A 20,188-nucleotide genomic window follows, 5' to 3' on the forward strand; every position below is an offset into this window, starting at 1 on the left:
TAATGCTGAACACAAGCGAAGTTTATTTCTTGCTCTTGAAATCCAAAAAATGGGTATTCCTCATTGGTGTGTAAGTTTCTCCCCAGTGGTGATTTAGAGAACCTGGCTGCATCTATCTTGTGGCTCTGCCTTCTTTAACACGGCTTCCAAGATGGTCACATCCACCTGCATTGCACTGGCAGAAGGTGAAAGGCATAAATATCTTGTGTGAGATGTTTTCATGGGCCTGGAATAGCAACATCATTTCCATTCATATTCTTTGACTAGACCTCAGTCAAATGGCTGTGCCTAACTGCCATGAAGACTGAAAAATGTAGTCTATTTGTGTGTCTTGGAAGAAAAGGAGATAGATTGAGCCACTAACCAATCTTGCCAGAGTGAGCAGCCATCATAAGGTTCTTCTCCATTTGTGATAATGAATACCTAGGTTGCCCTCACTTTCCCACCACTCAGATAAAGCCCACCACTCAGATGAAGGTCCTTGTACATTTCCTCCTAAAAACCTTTGTGAGTTCTCTGTGATAAACACTAACATTTGGTTTTGCCTATCTAATTTTTGCCATTCTGACGTCCATGTATAAAAGTGGTATCTTGTGATTGCATTCCTCTGATTACTAATAAATTTGAGTATCTCTTCTATTTTGGGCTTTTGCTTCTGTGAATAACTTGTTCTTTTCCGATGCTATTTTTTTTTCTATAGGGTTTCCTGTGGCGTTTTTTTTTATTGATTTGCATGAGTTTTTATATAACCTAGAAGATAATCACTCTTTTGTTTTAGATATTATAAACAAGTGCAGAAAGCACATTCTTCTCAAGTACACATTGAACATTTCCCCCAGATACACCACATGCTGAGACATAATCAAACCTTAACAAATATCAAAGGAATGAAATCCTACAGATTGTGTTCTTCGACTGTGGAATTAAGCCAAACATCTGTCATATGTAGCTAATAATACAACCCCCAACTGCTTTCAGATTTGGTAGGACTTCTAAATAACTTATGAATAAAAAAATCACATGAGATTTAGAAAATATTTTGAACTGAATAATAATGAAAACACAACAAACCAAAACTTGCAGGATCATTACAACTAAAACTTCTCAAATTTAAATCTATTGCTTCAAAAATATTCAGATCATAACTTCATTTGTTCTTGTCTAAATTCTTTTTTGATTTCCTGCATCACCAAACCTAACAAAATTAAAAGGCAGGATAAGAGAAAAACCACTTCTGAAAACAAAGATAAGGTGGAAGAACAACAATATATTTTAAACTAAGAAAAAAAAGCAAAGAAAACTGTAGCTTGACATATTTGAAAGGTTTGCATCATCTTGGTATATTATATTTGCTGTGTAAATAAGTATGTTAGAGAAGCTGATATAATTTCTTAATTTGATTCTTGTAATAAACATATATAATTTTATTTTATAAACTCTAGGATGTCAGCCAGACAGTGATTAGAGGAAAATGTATGGCCTTCTTTTAGATTCCTGATTTTCAATTCTTAGTTTTTTTGTTTGTTTTTTTTCTTTTTTTGAGACAGAGTCTCGCTCTGTCACCCAGGCTGGAGTGCAGTGGCACAACCTTGGCTCACTGCAACCTCTTCCTCACAGGTTCAAGCGATTCTCCTGCCTCAGCCTCTCAAGTAGCTGGGATTACGGTGTGCACCACCACGCCCAGCTAATTTTTGTATTTTTAGTAAAGACAGGGTTTCACCATGCTGGCCAGGCTGGTCTCAAATTCCTAACCTCTAAAAAAAAAAAAAGACTAAGAATTGGCTGGGCAAGGTGGCTCACGCCTGTAATCACAGCACTTTGGGAGGCTGAGGCAGGTGGATCACTAGAGGTTAGGAATTTGAGACCAGCCTGGCCAGCATGGTGAAACCCTGTCTTTACTAAAAATGCAAAAATTAGCTGGGTGTGGTGGTGCACACCGTAATCCCAGCTACTTGAGAGGCTGAGGCAGGAGAATCGCTTGAACCTGTGAGGAAGAGGTTGCAGTGAGTCAAGGTTGTGCCACTGCACTCCAGCCTGGGTGACAGAGCGAGACTCTGTCTCAAAAAAAGAAAAAAAAAAACAAAAAAACTAAGAATTGAAAATCAGGAATCTAAAAGAAGGGCAATCAAATTAGGACCAAATAAAGAAAAAGCAAAGAAGTAATAAAGAGCAAAAATCTGTGAAATAGAAAAAAATTTGCAATATGGAAAATAAATCCAAACATTCATTCTTTGAAAAGGTTAAAACAATTGATAGGCCAGGCACAGTGGCTCATGCGTGTACTCCTAGCACTATGGGAGGCTGAGGTGGGAGGATCGCTTGAGCCAAGGCTAAGGCTGCAGTGAGCTGTGATCATTTCACTGTATTCAAGCTTGAGTGACAGAGTGAGACCCTGTATCCAAATAAATAAATAATTAAATACAAATTGAGAAATAGTAGTAAGACTAATTAAGAAAAACAAAGAGACAATATGAATTACCAGTATCAGGAATGAAAAAAGCAGGCCATAAAAACAGATGCTACAGATATTAAAATGATAAACAGATATTATAAAAAATGTATGCTAATAAATTTGAAAATTTGAAGGAAGTGAATCAATTCTTTGAGAAACCCAATTTACCAAAACAAACATAAGAAAAAGTACAAAATGTGGCCGGGCCCGGTGGCTCAAGCCTGTAATCCCAGCACTTGGGGAGGCCGAGGCGGGTGGATCACGAGGTCAGGAGATCGAGACCATCCTGGCTAACACGGTGAAACCCCGTCTCTACTAAAAAATACAAAAAAACTAGCCGGGCGAGGTGGCGGGCGCCTGTAGTCCCAGCTACTCGGGAGGCTGAGGCAGGAGAATGGCGTAAACCCGGGAGGCGGAGCTTGTAGTGAGCCGTACTACAGACACCGCACTCCAGTGCCACCGCACTCCAGCCTGGGCAACAGAGCGAGATTCCATCTCAAAAAAAAAAAAAAAAAAAAAAGAAAAAGTACAAAATGTCCATATACCTACATCTATTTTAAAAACTTTAATCCATAAGTAGAAACCTTCCCTCAAAGAAAATACTAGAGGAGAAAAAAGGGAAAATTTCTCACTTTTCAGGCCAGCATAACTTTGATATCAAAATATAACAAAGTTATTACAAAAAGGAGAAATTACAGACTAATGTCTCTAATAAATAATAGAAGAAGGCCAGGCGTGATGGCTCACACCTGTTATCGCAGCACTTTGGGAGGCTGAGGCAGGTGGATCACCTGAGGTCAGGAGTTTGAGACCAGCCTGGCCAACATAGTGAAAGCCTGTCTCTACTTATTAAAAATATAAAAATTAGCTGGACATAGGGGCACACGTCTGTAATCCCAGCTACTTGGGAGGCTGAGGCAGGAGAATCACTTGAACCTGGGAGGCGGAGGTTGCAGTGAGCCAAGATGTCATGACTGCACTCCAGCCTGGGTGACAGAGTGAGACTCCATCTCAAAAAAAAAAAAAAAAAAAAAAGTTTTATCCAACTCCATTACTCAGGAAACCTCTTCAGAGCTCTCCTTGTCTGGAAGGCCCCTGACACCAACTCCAGGAGGCCAGAGCTTGGGTCTCAGTTGTACAAACTGGAGCTGGTTACTTAATCTCTTTGCGCCCAGTTTTCTTCGTCTGTAACATGAGATCTTGTTACCTAACTCACTGGCTCACAAGCTCAAAACAGAGCGAGAACATTCGAACACATTGCCGGGGGAGTGTAAACTGGATGTATTTTCTGGAAAGTAATTTGGCTAGATATATTCAGAAAGATTCAATTCCTGTGAGCTAGTAATTCCATTACTAGAAATTTATTATTGGCCCATAATCAGATATACAGACAAAAATGCAAGTAAAAAGGTGTTCGTGGCACTGTTGTTTTAATAGTAATATTTTTGTAAACATCTTGCAAGTCCAACAATCAGGGCATGGCCACCAAAATGATAACACATCTATTCTGATAAATGCAGCCATTACAAATTGCTGTAGCAGAATGTTTGGTAACATTGAAAAATGTCCATGACTTTATGGTAAATGAAAAGAAAAAAAGATACAGAACTCTTTGTGTGGTATGGCTCCAATTTTGTTTCATGAACTATATATGTCTATGGGCTTAGAAAAAAGACTAGTGGGAAATTTACTGAAAATCTTGTTGCTAGTGGTATAATTCTACATACATTTAAAATCGACATTTGAAATATTGTCCCAGCATTCCTCATAAGCACGTGTTGCTTTGTTAATAAGAGAAGCAAATATTTAAAAAGTAACCCAAATTAAAATTATTTGTGGGAAACTGCTTTGAAAATCATTGTGCTACACAAACGTGAGATGTAAGTGCATTTCTGGGGCTTTAGAAGCACAGATGGATTCCTGTTTAAATCAATACATTTGACTACAAGGAAGATAAATGGCTGAGTGGGTGGCCATGCTGGGTATGGCTCCTAAGTCGGGCGCTCTGCCTGCCCGCTCTGCCCCTGCAGCCCAGTAGTGAGAGTCCTGCCAGCCCTAACCCCTGTTTGTTTTTCTTCTCCCCCTGGATCCACCACCCAGCTCTCCTTCCTCTGGTAGGTATGAACGAGTCTGTCTGGTCTTGTCTGCTGAGTGAATCATGCCTCAGAAATGGGAAATGGCCTCAAGGCCAGGGCCTGTCTCCACGGAAGAGCTAGGACTAGCCTCAAATATGACATCAGCGTGAGTGCTGAGGGTTTTGCTGCAGCTTCCAGGCTAGATGGCAGGCATGGGTGTTGTCATGTTTCTGGGCTTCTGGGCCAGGTCCTGATGGAATGCTAAAGTGATTTGACCAGACGCAGGTGAGGAGAAGGCTGCTTCTCCTGTGGTATGATTTGAGGGCATCCTTAGGTATCTCTGGTGCTGACTCACTCCCCTCCCATCCTGAACTCACCATTATAAAAACTCCTTTGCCAGGGAAGGCAACTGACAGGAGTGGACACGGAGGCTCCTGCTGAAATGCACGGGGATCGCACAGGGCAGCAACATCTCCTAATATTAGCACCGAGGCTCTGGAATCAGTCAAGCTTAGGTTTGGATCCCAACTCCACTACTGCTTGGGGATGTCCCTTGGTGCCACTGACACCTGTAAATGATGACAAAAAGCACTTACATATACAAAGCAGACGCCAGGCACAATTCTAAGTGCCCTTCTATTAACTCACAACAACCTTATTAGGAAGTTACTCATAATCACATCCATATTACAGAGGAAGAAATTGAGGCACGGGGTGGTGAATTAACTTGCTCAAGGTCTCACAGGATCAGCACTAGGATAAGTCCACACCCAGTGTGGCTCCTTTGCTTTTAATGACCATGTTTGGGAATCTTATCGGTATCAGATGGGATAATAATAGAAACTATGACTTATTAGGGGCTTACTCAGTGCCAGGCACTGGACTAAATGCTATACAGGAATTTTCTCATTTGTTCATCCCAATGCATGGATGAGGCAAGAACTATTGTTAGGTGCTAACATCACCCTGGCAGGACAGCCAACTGTATACAACGCCCTATGTTAAGGGCTGGGCCTTCAGGAGATTGCTATGGCATAGTTAAAATGTGTCCATAATAACTGTGATTCATGGTACAATCATAGCTTGACGGAGCTGGAAGAAAGCTTAAAGGTCATCTGGTTCAGACTCATTTTTACTGATGACAAGAACCAGAGTGTGTGTGGGAGGGTGATGGGGAGGTTTATTCCCACAGGAGTTTTGGGAGAAGATTTAGTGAGATGATAACAACAGCCAGCACTTACTGAGTTTGGGTGCTGTGTGTGCTTGTGTGTTCATCTCATTCAACCCTCCGACCAGATGAGGGTGACATTATTATTATCCCAGTTTCACAGATATGGAAACTGAGATGTTGAGAAGTTGAGCAAGTACCTTGCCCAGCGGCACACAGCTAGCAAGTGGTGGAGCGAGGATGCTGCAGACTGGATTCCAGAGCTCGGGTGCTGAACCACCATGCTCAATGCCATCCCAGTTAGAGAAGGAGGTTAAAAGGCCTGGGAAGAAGCTGGACTAGGTGGATGGGAAAGGCCTTTGGAGACTATGAAGTCTTGTACAGACACAAGTAATTACTGGAAGGAGGTAAAGGTCCCAAGAGAGGTATAAAGTGGTATAGACTTCAGGACAAAATCAAGGAAGATGTCCAGGATGAGATGGCATTTGCTCCTGGGGTAGGAGTGAGGGCTGTCCAGAGTATGTGTGGGATGGGGGTGGGGTTTCCTCCAGCCCTTCCCCATTGGCACGGGATGGCTCAGTAAGTTAGTTAATTGGCTCCTTAGCCCAAGTGAAGTGACCAGGACCACAGAAAGCTTTGGGCACCTAAAGCTGGGGTCCTGACTGCAAAGAACATGATGGGTGGGGAGAACTGAGAGGGCACAGAAGGTTGGTAGCAGGTGGGGTCAGGGTGGCCAGACAGCCTGAGTTCAAATCCTGGTGTTCTCCCACCCTGTAGTTATGAGGCCACAGACAAGCTACTCCACAGCTCTCTGCCTTAGTTTCTTCATCTGAAGAATGGGAATGATAATAATGGTATGTACTTCAGAGGCTTGTGTAAATATAACATGCTCATCTGTGTGAAATGTTTACTGTGATGCCTGGCACAGACATTTCTGTCATTCTAAGCCCAGAATACCGATTGGTACCACTATCCAGAGAAGAATAGGGTTAGAACAAAGCAGACACACGTCTATTTCAACCTACTTTCCTGGTAAACCTAAATCTGGCAGAGATGAATGGCTTCACAAAATAACAGACTAGCCAGCCCCTCTCCTCCATCCTTGGTTTTGTTTTTGCCAATCATTAGATTTGCTTTTCAGGGAAAGACAAGGAGAGTAGGAGACAGAGGAGGCAGAGGCCAGTGGGCTGCCAGTTCTGTGAAACCAGGCTGATAGACTTGTCAGTGGTTTCTGAGTTACCACTTTTATTTCTGACATCATCCTTGTGCAGCTCTGTCGGAATTTCTGAACTCTTGTGAATCAGCCTCCACAGTCCCTTGTATACTGTGGGTTTACTCTCCATTCTTAGAGGCAGACACATTCTTGCAGAGAAAACGCAGATGGGGACAAAGTCCTTTCTTGAGCAGGTTAATGGCAAAATAGAAGGATGACTATCACGGGGGCAGGAGGGGAGTAAGAGGAAAGAGAAACCAGTGTGTACTGAGGCACCCCTTCATAGGACCAGGCTTGGTGAAGAAGCTGGCATGTTCCTGTCACACCAGCCCTGCAAGGAAAGGATTTAACTCCATTGTACAGATGTAGAAACTGGCCCAGAGCCACAGCTTGTCCATAGATGTGGAAATCCCACCTAGATCTATTCAACACTAAGAGTCACCCTCTTTCTCTATAGTATGTGAAAGGGGTATAGGATTAAAACAAGTGTCTTTACTGGTGCTTGAAAAATAACATTTTTGGGTGCACTTTATCTGAGAAACTCCATTGACTCAGAGCTGCAGGCTGGGTTCACCTGACTTGGAAAAAGAACGGTCCATGGAAGGCATGGCAAATTCTGCTCATAGGCCACTATAATGCCTAGGAAGCAAAGTGCGGGGAAAGGTCAGTCCTGCCTTGTTTCCAGGTGGAAGGCTACAGTTTGTTGTCATCAGCAAATCAATCTCCATCAGGATATAGCTACTTGTAGTTATGTTTTACTATTGCACATTTGCTCAGTGGCTTTCTGTCCAGGGAGGGGGAAATAGGTCAGAAACACAAGGAACTATTTCTGGGTCCTGGCCTTTGGGAAAGCAGCCTTGTCCTGTTTACATATCCTCTCTCCAGATTTGCACAACCTGACCACAGAAACGTCACCCTCTAAGCCCAGGTAAACAGGCAACTAAATAGTCTCCAGTCAGCCAATAGCTATTAAGAAACCAAGAGAGCCCAGAAGCCTATACTAAGGAACTTTGATAAACACAGAAGAAAACAGCAGCCCAAGCCTCCTGACTTTGGGCTGCAGGAGCAAAGATGTATTCCCATCTTGGGGGGGAGGCCACACAATGCAAATTCTGAGCCCCTCTCCAGCATGACCCTTGGAGTAGTCACCCCTTATAGTACCCATCCAGTTACACCACCAAATTGAGGTAGCGAGGGCAAGAGGAAGAAGGAAGTCTCTTATTCAGCAATGAGTCTGGATGAATCAGGTCTCCCTTAGAAAACAAAACTGGAAGAAGGGGCCTGTGTCTGAACTTTTACATCATCTTCTTCAAAAAGTTGGTTGGGAGTAGAATGTAGAATGATTCAGGAACATAATAGGGTGAAAGGTTATGAGGAGAGGGTTTTTCTAAAGAGCCAGGCACTCTTCCAGGTCAGCTTGTGCCCAGGTAATCAAAGTGTGTTGGCAGGGGAGAGGGAGGGTGGTAGGGAGACGGAGACACAGACATGGAGAGAGGAGACAGATGGTAGATGAGGCGCATGCTTGCTGTACGGAGCCAGAAAAGGAAGTCATCACACATCTGAATGTGTCATTGCCGAGTTCCCAGAGACCAAAAAGCCTGGGTCTGCCTGTCCAACATTGGATTTTCTTATGACCCTGAAGTCCCCAAATAAACCAGCCAGCTTCCCCCACTTCCCTATCAGCTATTTCAGAGATGCTACCAGTAGAATCTTATCTTCAGCCCTTATTGCCAATGCTGTTTTTGTTTGTGGTAAGGAGAAAAACAACTCTAGTGTTTCTGTAGGGATCTGCAATAAGTGGGTAAAGCTGAGCTGTAGAATGGAGAGAATTTGAGAAGTGACCCAAACCTCCACCAAAAGCTGCAACTGAGGTGAGGCCTTTACCTCCTGGAAATGGAATGGTGGGGTTCAAATAAAATAATGTATGTGAACTTGTTGAGCCGAGCCCTGTCCCTTGGAGCCACATAAATGCATTTGTTCTTTCTCTATGGTAAATTTTGTCCTTTGGGGAAGGGAGGAAGAGGGAGGAAGTCACTTTCATATTGAGCTTTTTGAGACTGTCCCTGCAGCTTCATCACCTACCATCCACTCCTACCATCCTAATCCAAGGCCTCTCCCCCTATCTACTCTTGCCTTCCAGAGTTTATTCTCCACGCAGCAGCCAGAGTGATCTTTTTAAGAAACACAAATAGCATCTTGTCACTTCCCTCTTTAAAACCCTTCATATGTCCCTATCACAGAGTAGACTTAAACCCTTTGCTATGGGTTATTAGGCCCTAACGTGTGTTGCATCCTCTGACTTCATCTCCTATCATTCTTCCTGTGGCCCACTCTGCTGCAGCCACACTGACCTTTCTGTTCCTGAGCTCACCAGACTGTTCCCTCCTCAGGGCTTTTATATTAGCTGTCCCCTTTGCCTAAAATACCCTCTGTTCTTGTCAATTGTCATAGAGGTCTTGTCTGATCACCCAAACTAAATGAGTGCCCCCATCATTCTATTTCATTTGCTTCAGAGCAAATGGTAATGATACCAGTTCAACTGATCTTGTCTATCGTTTGTTGACTTGTTTGTTCCATTACTGAATCCCTAGTGCTAAGCAGAGCCTGGCACATAGTCGACCTCTAGTATTCGTTGGATAAATGATCGTTTCAAATCCTAACAACAATCTTGTGATGTCTGCGAGAAAACGGAGGTTCTGCTGGCTCAGGATGCGATTCCTGCTCTGACTGAACGCGGGACTCGCTTTCCTCTCCAGGATACCTCGCTCCTTCCACCGCAAGCGCAGCTCCCCTTCGCTCCCATCTTTCTGTCACACTTAATCCCTTTCTCCGGGAACGTCAGGCCGTACTTCCAGTCCCTTCTCAGAGCCTGGTGCTGTGGCTCTCAAGCCCTCCCACATTTCGGGGACTCAGAGAAGCCGCCCTTTTTCTGAAAGGGACCCTCCGAGTACGCGCAACCCCTTCCCTAACCCCGCATCAGGGGCAGAAAGAGGACCCGCACCGTCTATGGTAAAATAGGGTAGTCTCCTTAGCCTACCGGCTTAGCCCCCTCACTCCGCCCCCCTCCCTGGCTGGAGACCCTCAGGGCCGTGTAGGGGCCAGGAGGAGGTTCCAGGAGTCAAGGGCACTGAGGACATCCAGGCCCAAACTGGGGATGGGCCAACTGCGCGCAGAACCTTTCTCCACCGGGGCCGCGTGTGCCCGCCGGTCGGCTTAGGCGGAGACACCCCACTTAGCGTCCCTCCCGCTCCCGCCCTCTCCTCCCGGCCCTGTCTGCGAAAGCTCGCCTTCCTCCCCGCCCAAGTTCCGGCGCCGCTCCTGCGGGAGCGTTCCGCATCGCCCCGGGGGCCCCCACGCTAGGATCTCCGAAGCCGTTGGCAGCGCCTGGCACTTCTGAGCTCGGGGGACGAAAGCCTGAGGTTTCCTCCAGCCAGGGACGGCGAAGGGCGGAAAGCGCAGGCGGAGGCAGTGTTAGGCCTTAGGCCGGGTGGGCCGGGTCAGGGGAGACGCGCCCATCTTTCGCCATCCGGGGCGCGCGAGGTTCTCTCGGGACCCGGCCGGCGACCCGTACCTCGGGCACGCGCCTGTCGCATCCCGCAGGAAGGAGGGGTCCGGCCTGAGGCCCGGGGCGGCGGCCGCCATGGAGATCCCCTCGGCCCAGGGTCGGCGCCTGGGTCCTGGCGGGCGGCCCTGACCGCCTTCCTCCCTGCTAGGGCTGGGTCGCGGACGTGCCCCTCGCGGCACTCGGCCTCCTCCGCGTCTCCGCCTTCCCCGGGCCGCACTGCTGCCTGGGCGCGGCGGCGGCGACGGCGCCCTGTTGAATGGGCTGTGAGGGCCCAGGTTTGAAGCGCTGGCGAACGCGGCCTCCGGGGGCGCACAGCAGCAGCAGCGGTGGCGACCAAACGGGTGTTGGAGTTGGCGGCGGCCATGGAGGGCCTGGCTGGCTATGTATACAAGGCGGCCAGCGAGGGCAAGGTGCTGACTCTGGCCGCCTTGCTTCTCAACCGGTCTGAAAGCGACATCCGCTATCTGCTTGGCTATGTCAGCCAGCAGGGAGGGCAGCGCTCCACGCCCCTCATCATCGCAGCCCGCAATGGACACGCAAAGGTGGTACGCTTGCTCTTAGAACATTACCGGGTGCAGACTCAGCAGACTGGCACCGTCCGCTTCGATGGGTAGGTACATCCCAAGCCAGCCTCCTTTCCGACGCGCGCGGACTCGTTAATTCACGGGCCCTCCCCTCCCTCACCCTCTCTTACCCTCTCTTCGTGTAGGTACTCACTTCTCCCCTTTTTGTACCTCCTCCTGCCCCACTAATGCCCACTTCATCTTCCAGGGCTAATACTCCATTCCATGTTTTGCTGCCCGTCCTCATCAGCCCCCTACCCCTTATTCCCTCTGTGGGAAGATAACCACACCCTCGGCCTTGAGATCTAATAGATAGTCGTCTTCTCTACTAGATAGTCTGTTAACAAGCCATTTGGAGGAGGTGGCTGCCTTTCCAGGTTTTACTTTTAGTGGAACTGGTGTTGTAACTGATCAGAAATTAAGGAGGTCAGCAGTTAACATTGAAGAACTCCGAAAGAGTTATTTGAGCATCCATTTTTACCCGCTTCAAGTGAGTGGTTCCGTAAAACCTTCAGTGGGCTGCTGGGCGTTAGTGTCAAAATAAGCACCTAGAACCAGCAGCAGCTGCAGCCTCGTGAGGGATTGTCACGCAGCCAGACATCTCAAGACATGATTCCGATTCCTCCACATTGCTCGGTGTAGATATATTGGCTACAAAAATGGCATTGGACCTGATGTGGGAGATGATGCCATTCTTAAATTACATCTTACCCTGTGATGTTGTGGAGAAGGTTGATCATTTACTGTTAGTCGAGGTGGGAAGTTTAAAAATGCACACTGTTATGCCTAAGATTTGCCCTTGGAGTTTAATTGTACGAATTTTTGGGTAATTGACCAGAATTGTCAGGTTTGACATTATCCTCTTACTTTAACATGTTTTACAGATTACATGTAATTATAACATGTTTTACAGATTACAACTGCATAATGATTTTGCTCATATGTTTTGGTTGACTAGTGCTAGTACATAAGCTATTTTAGCATTTTTTTTTCTTTTGAAGTCAATAGGGTCTGAGCATAAAAATATATTTCTTTAGTTTTGGTGATTAAAAACTGCCTGGCTAAAACTCGATTGAAAAAGCATTTCTTCTTTAAGATGACTAGGGAAATGTTCTGTTTCGGTTGATTCTTTTTTAGGTTTAAACAATGAAAGCTTTTTCTATTTTAGATGAGTGGAAAATATTCATAGCATTACATCTTAATGAAATGGTAGCCCATGGGTAATGACTTATATTACGGGTATCACCATTATACACATTAAGGAGATGGTTTTTTTTTTTCATGTTGACCAAAGATGGCAACCTGATTCATGTTTGCTTTTCCTTACTGGCTTCCATGTCCTCTCTATAACTCCTTGCATTCCCGCACTTAGAGAAGGAGTGAAGCACAGTGACCTCTGAACCTCCAGTACCATTTCACCTGTATAAGCACGTGCAGTCATTGAGATATGAATTTCTGTAATAACAGCTGCTTGGGAATACTGCTGCTGAGGCAGTGTGCATAAGGGAGAATAGTGGGGAGAAAAAAGAGTTAAGAATTTCGAAAGGTTTTGCTTATTGCCATTTTTTCAGTCATCAAAGATGTTTTGAGGTGGCAATTAAAAGAATCTGAAATGACTAGAAATGTAGCATTGAGCCTGTGTAGTGGCTTATCTTGCCCAATGTTCTGTACTGGCCAGAGAAATTAATGAGTTTGGTAAGTAAACATTTATTGAACACCTACTATGTGCTACGTTCTGTGGTAGGGATTGGATATGCAGAGATGAATAACATACTCTTCTGTCGTGGAGGATGACAGTCTGGGTGTGGGGAGAGAAATTAATACATGAGTATTTGCAGATGCCATGCCATTTAGGGTTGTAGAAATCATTTGGACTACTGAGGGAAAACAGGGAAAGGAAGTGCTCAGTTTTATCTGGGGGGGGAATCTGGAAAGGCTTCACAGAGGAGGTGATGTTCGAGCTGTGTTTTAAAGAATAGCAGTGGAACATGAAGAAGGGGGACAACAGCTTGATGCTCTTGCAGTGACTAGTGTTTCAGTGCTGTTGCAAGAAGGGATTCAAGTTGGAGCAATTAAGAGAGAGATTGTGGGAGACTGGAGAGAGCTGGAGACCAGATGATCCCTGTATAAAGTACTAAGAGTAAGACTGGTGAAACTGCAATCTCAAATGTTTCCATCATTTATGATTTCATCTCCTTGATTCCGTATATTAGTTTAGCTTATGGATTATTACAGTTATGAATTAGCTGCTATGTAAAAATAGTTTAGTCTTTATTAAATGCTTATGATGGGCCTAGCCTCTGTCATGTTCTGGAGGAAATGTAAGGTACAGGAAATCTAAGGTTTCTACTTTTGAGAAGCTTACAAATTAATTAATAAAAGAGGTATTGAGGTTCCTGGTCCTCTTTGCCCATTCACACCCTCTGTGAGATTATTTTGCCGTTTATCCCAGTCATTTTAGCATTTTAGAACCAAAAAAGAGTGTGATGATTTCACTTTGCATTTGTTTCAGACATTGTGAAAATGTTAGCCTGAGTACATTAACAATAGAAAGCTGACTTGACCCTTGGGGGCTGACCATTGAAAAATACATAGCCAGCACTGCCCCCCTCCCCAACCCCAACCGTTGGCACTTGAGACACATGGCCAGGTAGGGAAGCTGTGTGCTGAAGTAGATTAGCGTTTCTAATTTTTAGTCATTCATGTGCTATCTTCACAATTTTTGGCCAGATTGTTCAGTAACTATCCTGCTGTTTACTTAATAAATATATTTTCTTTAAATTGTGTGGTTTTTTTTGATAGTTGTCTTTAGAATGTTTTACTTCTTAGCTTCATCCTGTGTAATTATGGGTTTGCTGTGTGTTGTGTGTGTGTGCGTGAGAGACATACGTTAAAATAAATATTAGCGAAAGTTTTAAAAAGTCTGTTTTACCTAAAAACTTCTATAATACCTTAGGAAACTAAAGTGGATTCATGGTAGAGCCTCGAGGGGAAAGGGACCACCCACCTAGAATAAATAGCCATTAATATATGAGTTCTTGTTCACATTTTTAGGAGTAACATTTGAGATTATTTTACTTGTGACTTGACATGTGGACACCATGTTGATATAGATGAGTGGACAAGAAGAAAAGTCATATGAGTGGGAATGAAAGAAGATCCCTTAGTTGAATAGTGGGAAGCTGTTTGTTAAGAATGTTATAAAAATGGAACAGAACAAGGGGGAGGTGTCATGTGACCATGGAACATTGTGCTGGCCTGAGTTCTGAGGGTCTGGCTGCTCTCTCCCAGAGTTTGTGAAGACCACCTGTCCTTGAAGGGGTGTGCTGATGTGAATGGGGAGAATAGGACCTCTGATAATTTTGAGGCTTTTTGTTGGGTGTTGTTACCTTTAAAGTCAGTGCTAGTACTAATATTTCTGATAAATGTTCAGGTAGAGGAAAGGCATGAGGGGCATGCCAGTATTTGACTTCATTTAGAAAGTCATTGTCAATATATATTTCAAGGAATTACATTTCATGTAATACATGATTTTTAAGGACCTTGGTTAAAATAAAGTGTGGATCATTTATATTTAATGAATTTTTATTTCCCTTTCAAATGTTTGAACCAGGCATTTCTATTTCAGATTGAACCAGGTAATAGATGAGCTCAGCCTTGTGATCAGAAATGTTATCTCTTATTGTGAAAAGTTTCCATCATCTGATGCATACTATTTGTTTTAAAAGGTGAATATCAGATTATAGTTTCTTGATTTGAAGATGAATACATAATAGAGAACTTGCATTGTAATTTTGGACTGGGCCTAGAAAGATAATTGCTTTATAGTGCTTCTCCTTTAGGAACTTAGTAAATATTGCATTAATTTTATTTTATCTTTAATTTCTGTTAAATGTATTTGGTGTTTTGAGGCAGTATAGCCTTATAATTTCAGCTAGATTTTATAGATGGAGGAATGTCATAAATGTTAGTATTATAATTCTCTTTAATCTGTGTAGTATTTTGATTTAGATGTAGAAATTCTAAATTTACCAAGGCTAACGTTTCTGAAGGACCAGTCTCGTGAAACATTCTGCATTGAATTCTTTTGTCATAGAATATCTTTAAAATTTTTAATTGCCTCAATAGAAATAGGTAATTTGAACTTTTTTGAGGCTCCTGTCAAATGACTGTAGCTCAAGGGAAAAAATGGAAATTAATTAGACTATCCAGGAAAAATATTAAATTGACCAAGTAGTTTCCGTTATAAAAACCAAGTGAATACTTGTAATTTAATTTTGACTCTTACATCATAGATTCTGAGAAGTTTGAGATCAGAAAAATATTTTAATCACTTTTTGTCTCTTATCTCTAAAATGAGGGTAATGCTTTTCTTGTAGGGTTATTGCTAGGGTTAAAGATAATGTGACTGCCTATTTTAATCTAACATTTCTTGAGTTTGAAGTAGTTTAGATTCCTGTTCCCTGGCTTTTAATAATTACATATCTTAAAAACCAGGCCAGTTGCAGTGGCTCACACCTGTAATCCCAGCATGTTGGGAGGCCTAGGTGGGGAGATCGTTTGAGCTCAGGAATTTGAGACCATCCTGGGCAACATAGTGAGACCTCAACTCTACCAAAAAAAACAAAAAAAAAAAAACAAAAAAACCCAAAAAAGGTAGTATGCAGTCTCAGCTACTCAGGAGGCTGAGGTGGGTGGATCCCTTGAGCCTGGGAGATCTAGGCAGCGGTGAGCAGTGGTGCTATGGCACTGCCATGAGCAGTGATTGTGCCACTGTACTTAGCCTGTGCAACAGAGCAAGACCCTGTTTCAAAACAACAAAACAAATCCAGTGCAAGGAAACATTGTAACTATGTAATTGTCACTATGTATTAACTTTGTATTTTTTGATTATATTAACAATCAGTTTGAAAATGTTCTTTAAATTGAAACAAATGTTTGAACAATGATGTGTACTGTGTTTCCTTACCTTTGATGCATTTTATGGTATTCCAAGTACTTTTGTATTTTTAATCTTGTAAACTTTTTTTTTTTTTTTCTTGAGACGGAGTTTCGCTCTTGTTGCCCAGGCTAAAGTGCAATGGTGCAATCTTGGCTTCCCGTAACCTCCACCTCCTGGGTTCAAGCAATTCTCCTGCCTCAGCCTCCCGAGTAGCTGGAATTACAGACATGCACCACCACACCTGGCTAATTTTGTGTTTTTAGTAGAGACGGGGTTTCTCCATGTTGGTCAGGCTGGTCTTGAACTCCTGACCTCAGGTGATCCGCCTGCCTCGGCCTCCCAAAGTGTTGGGATTATAGGCGTGAGCCACTGCGCCCAGCCCTCATATAAACTTTTTATTTATCTGCGTAATAGTTAATATTATAACTATAATGTAATAGTATAATAGGGCATAATAATAGTACCTACCTCATAGGATTATTGTGAAGATTAAGTGAGATATTTTGCATATTCAGCAGTGAATACAGTGCTTGGCACTGTATTTGGTATAAATTACCAAAGTTATTTGGTATAAATTACTTGAATTGAAATTACTTGAAATTGAAATTACTTGAAATGAAAGTATTTGGTATAAATTACTTATATTCATTTAAACTGTTTTTCTTTGAAGTCATTTGTGCCTGTTTTTGTTTATAATTATATCTGTTTTTTTTAGAGGAGGTATATCTAGTAAAGTGCATGAATCTTGTGTACAATACTGTACGATGAATTTTTAGTATGTTTACATCCATCCAGTCACCTTCTAGATCAATGTGTAGAACATTTTATCACTCTGAAAGTTTCCCTTGTGCCCCTTCCCAGTTTCCTCCCTTTCCTTCCCAGAGGTAAAGATTATTTTGACGTCTGATAGGGTGTGGCTATGTCCCACCCAAATCTTATCTTGAATTCCCACATGCTGTGGGAGGGACCCGGTGGGAGGTAATTGAATCATGGGGGCAGGTCTTTCCGGTGCTGTTCTCGTGATAGTAAGTCTCATGAGATCTGATGGTTATAAGGGGAAGATTCCCTGCACAAGCTCTTTTTGCCTGCTGCCATCCACGTAAGACGTGACTTGCTGCTCCTTGCCTTCTGCCATGATTGTGAAGCCTCCCCAGCCATGTGGAACTGTAAGTCCAATAACCCTTTTTCTTATGTAAGTTGCCCAGTCTCGGGTATGCCTTTATTAGCAGCATGAAAATGGACTAATACAACTTCTGTCACCACAGATTAGTTTTGCCTGTACTTGAACTTCCTATAAGCAGAATTATACAGTATGTACTCTTTTTGTCTGACTTTTTTCGCTTAAAACAGTGTCTTTGAGATTCATCCATGTAGTTGCATGTATCAGTAGTTTCTTTTTTTAATGATGTGTGATATTCCATTGCATAAATATACTACAGTTTATCCATTTCCTATTAATATTTTGGTTGTTTCCAGTGTTTGACTGTTATGAATAAAACTGCAGTGAACATTTGTGTATGTTGTTTGGTAGACATTTGCATTTAGTTATCTGGTATATATCAAGGAGTGGAATTGCTGGGTCATCAGGTAGGTGTATGTTTAACTAACAGATATTGCCAAATAGTTTCCCCAAAGTTCAACAACCAAATTACATTCCTACTTGCAGTTTCCCCCAGCAATGAGAATGTCAGTTGCCACATCTTGCTCAACACTTATTATTGCCCTGTCAGTCTTGTTAAATTTAGCTATTCTGCTGGGTGTGTATATTGGTAAACTGGTTTTAATTTGCATTTCCGTGTTAAGTAATTATCTTGAGCATCTTTTCATATGCATATTGGCCATTTGGAGATCTTTTGTGAAGTATACTTGTTCAGTCTTTTTTTTTTTTTTTCTCCTTAAATTGAGTAGAGACAGGATCTTGCTGTGTTGCGCAGGCTGATCTTCAACTCTTGGCTCAGACAGTCGTCTTCTTAGCCCCCCACAGTGCTGGGATTACAGTTGTGAGCCACTGTGCCTGGCCACTTAATCACTTTTTTTATAATGTTTTTTGATTAATGGAAGTTCTAGTTTTAATGAAATCCAATAAAATACTTCCTTTTTCTTTAACAGTTAATTTTTTTTTTTTTTGGTATTCTGTTCAAGAAATTGTGATCAACACTAAATTCATTAAGATAGTCTGTTTTTTTTTTTTTGAGAAGCTTTTATTGTTTTGCTTTTCACAGTATAGGTCTATACTGTGTCTCTAATTTTTGTATGTACTGTGAGGTAGGAATCAAGGTTAATTATTTTCCATATAGATGATCTTGTTGCTCCAGAACTATTTATCAAAAAGACCATGTTTTCTTTTTTTTTTTTTTTTTGAGACGGAGTCTCGCTCTGTCGCCCAGGCTGGAGTGCAGTGGCTGGATCTCGGCTCACTGCAAGCTCCGCCTCCTGGGTTTACGCCATTCTCCTGCCTCAGCCTCCCGAGTAGCTGGGACTACAGGCGCCCGCCACCTCGCCCGGCTAGTTTTTTGTATTTTTTTAGTAGAGACGGGGTTTCACCGTGTTAGCCAGCATGGTCTCGATCTCCTGACCTCGTGATCCGCCCGTCTCGGCCTCCCAAAGTGCTGGGATTACAGGCTTGAGCCACCGCGCCCGGCCGACCATGTTTTCTATGTGAATTTCCCTGGAGCCTTTGTCAGAAATCAAGGGATTCTGTATGTGTGAATCTATTTCTGGAGTTTTTTTTTTTTGGTCTATTGATAATATTATTCTGTCCCCGTGCCAGCACTTAATTTTAATTACTGTAGTTTGTCCTCTAGCTTTATTTTTCTTGAAGATTATCTTGGTTGTTTACATTTCCATATTCTTTCTAGAATTGGCCTGTCTGTTCGTTCGTTCTTTTCTTTTCTTTTCTTTTCTCTCTTTCCCTTCCTCCCTTTCCTTCCTCGCCTTCCCATTTTAGAGAGAGGGTCTCGCACTGTTGCTCAGACTAGAGTGCAGTGGCCTGATCATGACTCATTGTAGCCTCGACCTCTTGGACTCACACACACACATACATACATACATACATATACCACACAACCTGCTGGGATTTTCATTTGGTTTATATAGACTCTATAGATCATTTTGGGGGAGAATTGACATCTTAACATTATAGAGTCTTCTGGATCATGAACATGGAATATTTTCCCATTTATTTAGATTTTCTTTACTTATCTCAGGAGTGCTGCTTTGTAGTTTTCAGTGTAGAAGTCATGCACATTTTTCATTAGATTTATTACTATTTATTGGTATTTTCTGATGCTGTTGCAAGTGATATTTTTTTGACAGTAAATAAATGTTTATTGAACTTTACATAATCATGACAATAAAAACATAATAAGTGAATTTTAATTAAACTGAATGGTTTGCAAAACATATAGTTGGCATCACTGATGTAGTGTCTTATTTTCTTGATTCATTCTTTTTTTTTTTTGAGATGGAGTTTTGTTCTTGTCACCCAGGCTGGAGTGCAATGGCGCAATGTCGGCTCACTGCAACCTCTGCCTCCTGGGTTCAAGTGATTCTCCTGCCTCAGCCTCCTGAGTATCTGGGATTATAGGTGTGTGCCACCACTCCTGGCTAATTTTTGTATTATTAGTAGAGAAGGGATTTCACCATGTTGGCCAGGTTAGTCTCGAACTCCTGTCCTCTGGTGATCCACCCGCTTTGGCCTCCCAAAGTGCTGGGATTACAGCCATGAGCCACTGCACCCAGCCTGATCCATTCTTTAGTTTAAAAAAATCAATTAACAAATGCATTTTAAAAAATAAAAATTTAAAAAAAAATAATTTTAGGAGCCTTCTGATCTTTTTTGAGGTATATCTTACCTACAGTAAAATACAGAGATCTTAAGTATGCAGTTTGATGAGTTTTTTCCCTAAATATCCGTTCATGTGGCTGCCACCCAGATCGAAATATAGGACATTTCCAGTACCTTCAAGTCTCTTCCCAGCCAGTCCTAGCCTCTTCTTTGTAGGTAACACTGTTACTGAGAAGGCTTTTGTTTACAAATATTTTGTGTCATTATTTGAAACTGAAGAAGTAATTGCTTAAATTATTATAAAATGAGTATTTTCAGTAGAAGTGATAAAGGGTATTGTTTTTTGTGTTGATGTTAACTGGGGTTAAACCGTGATATTTATATGTCTTAGTCTGTTCTGTGGTGTTATAACAAAATACCTGA

General features: G+C 42.6%; 1 protein-coding gene and 1 long non-coding RNA gene across 3 annotated transcripts in view; one reads left to right on the forward strand and one right to left on the reverse strand.

Annotated features, from left to right (window-relative positions):
• Nucleotides 1-10,625, reverse strand: LOC114679433 (uncharacterized). Its single transcript, XR_003731284.2, has 3 exons — nt 10,480-10,625; nt 4,905-5,096; nt 1-175 (listed from the first exon to the last, which is right to left on the reverse strand). It is a non-coding gene; the product is annotated as an uncharacterized LOC114679433 (long non-coding RNA).
• The window catches only part of FEM1B (fem-1 homolog B), a 17,821-nt gene continuing 8,045 nt past the window's right edge, over nt 10,413-20,188 (forward strand). The window contains 1 exon segment of one of the 2 annotated variants that reach the window (NM_001266272.2): nt 10,413-11,083. In NM_001266272.2, coding sequence (NP_001253201.1) covers nt 10,836-11,083 — 248 coding nt within the window. In that variant the 5' untranslated portion in view covers nt 10,413-10,835. 2 annotated transcript variants of the gene reach the window in all.

Source organism: Macaca mulatta, chromosome 7 (genome assembly GCF_049350105.2).
Source record: "Macaca mulatta isolate MMU2019108-1 chromosome 7, T2T-MMU8v2.0, whole genome shotgun sequence".
Lineage (NCBI taxonomy): Eukaryota > Metazoa > Chordata > Mammalia > Primates > Cercopithecidae > Macaca > Macaca mulatta.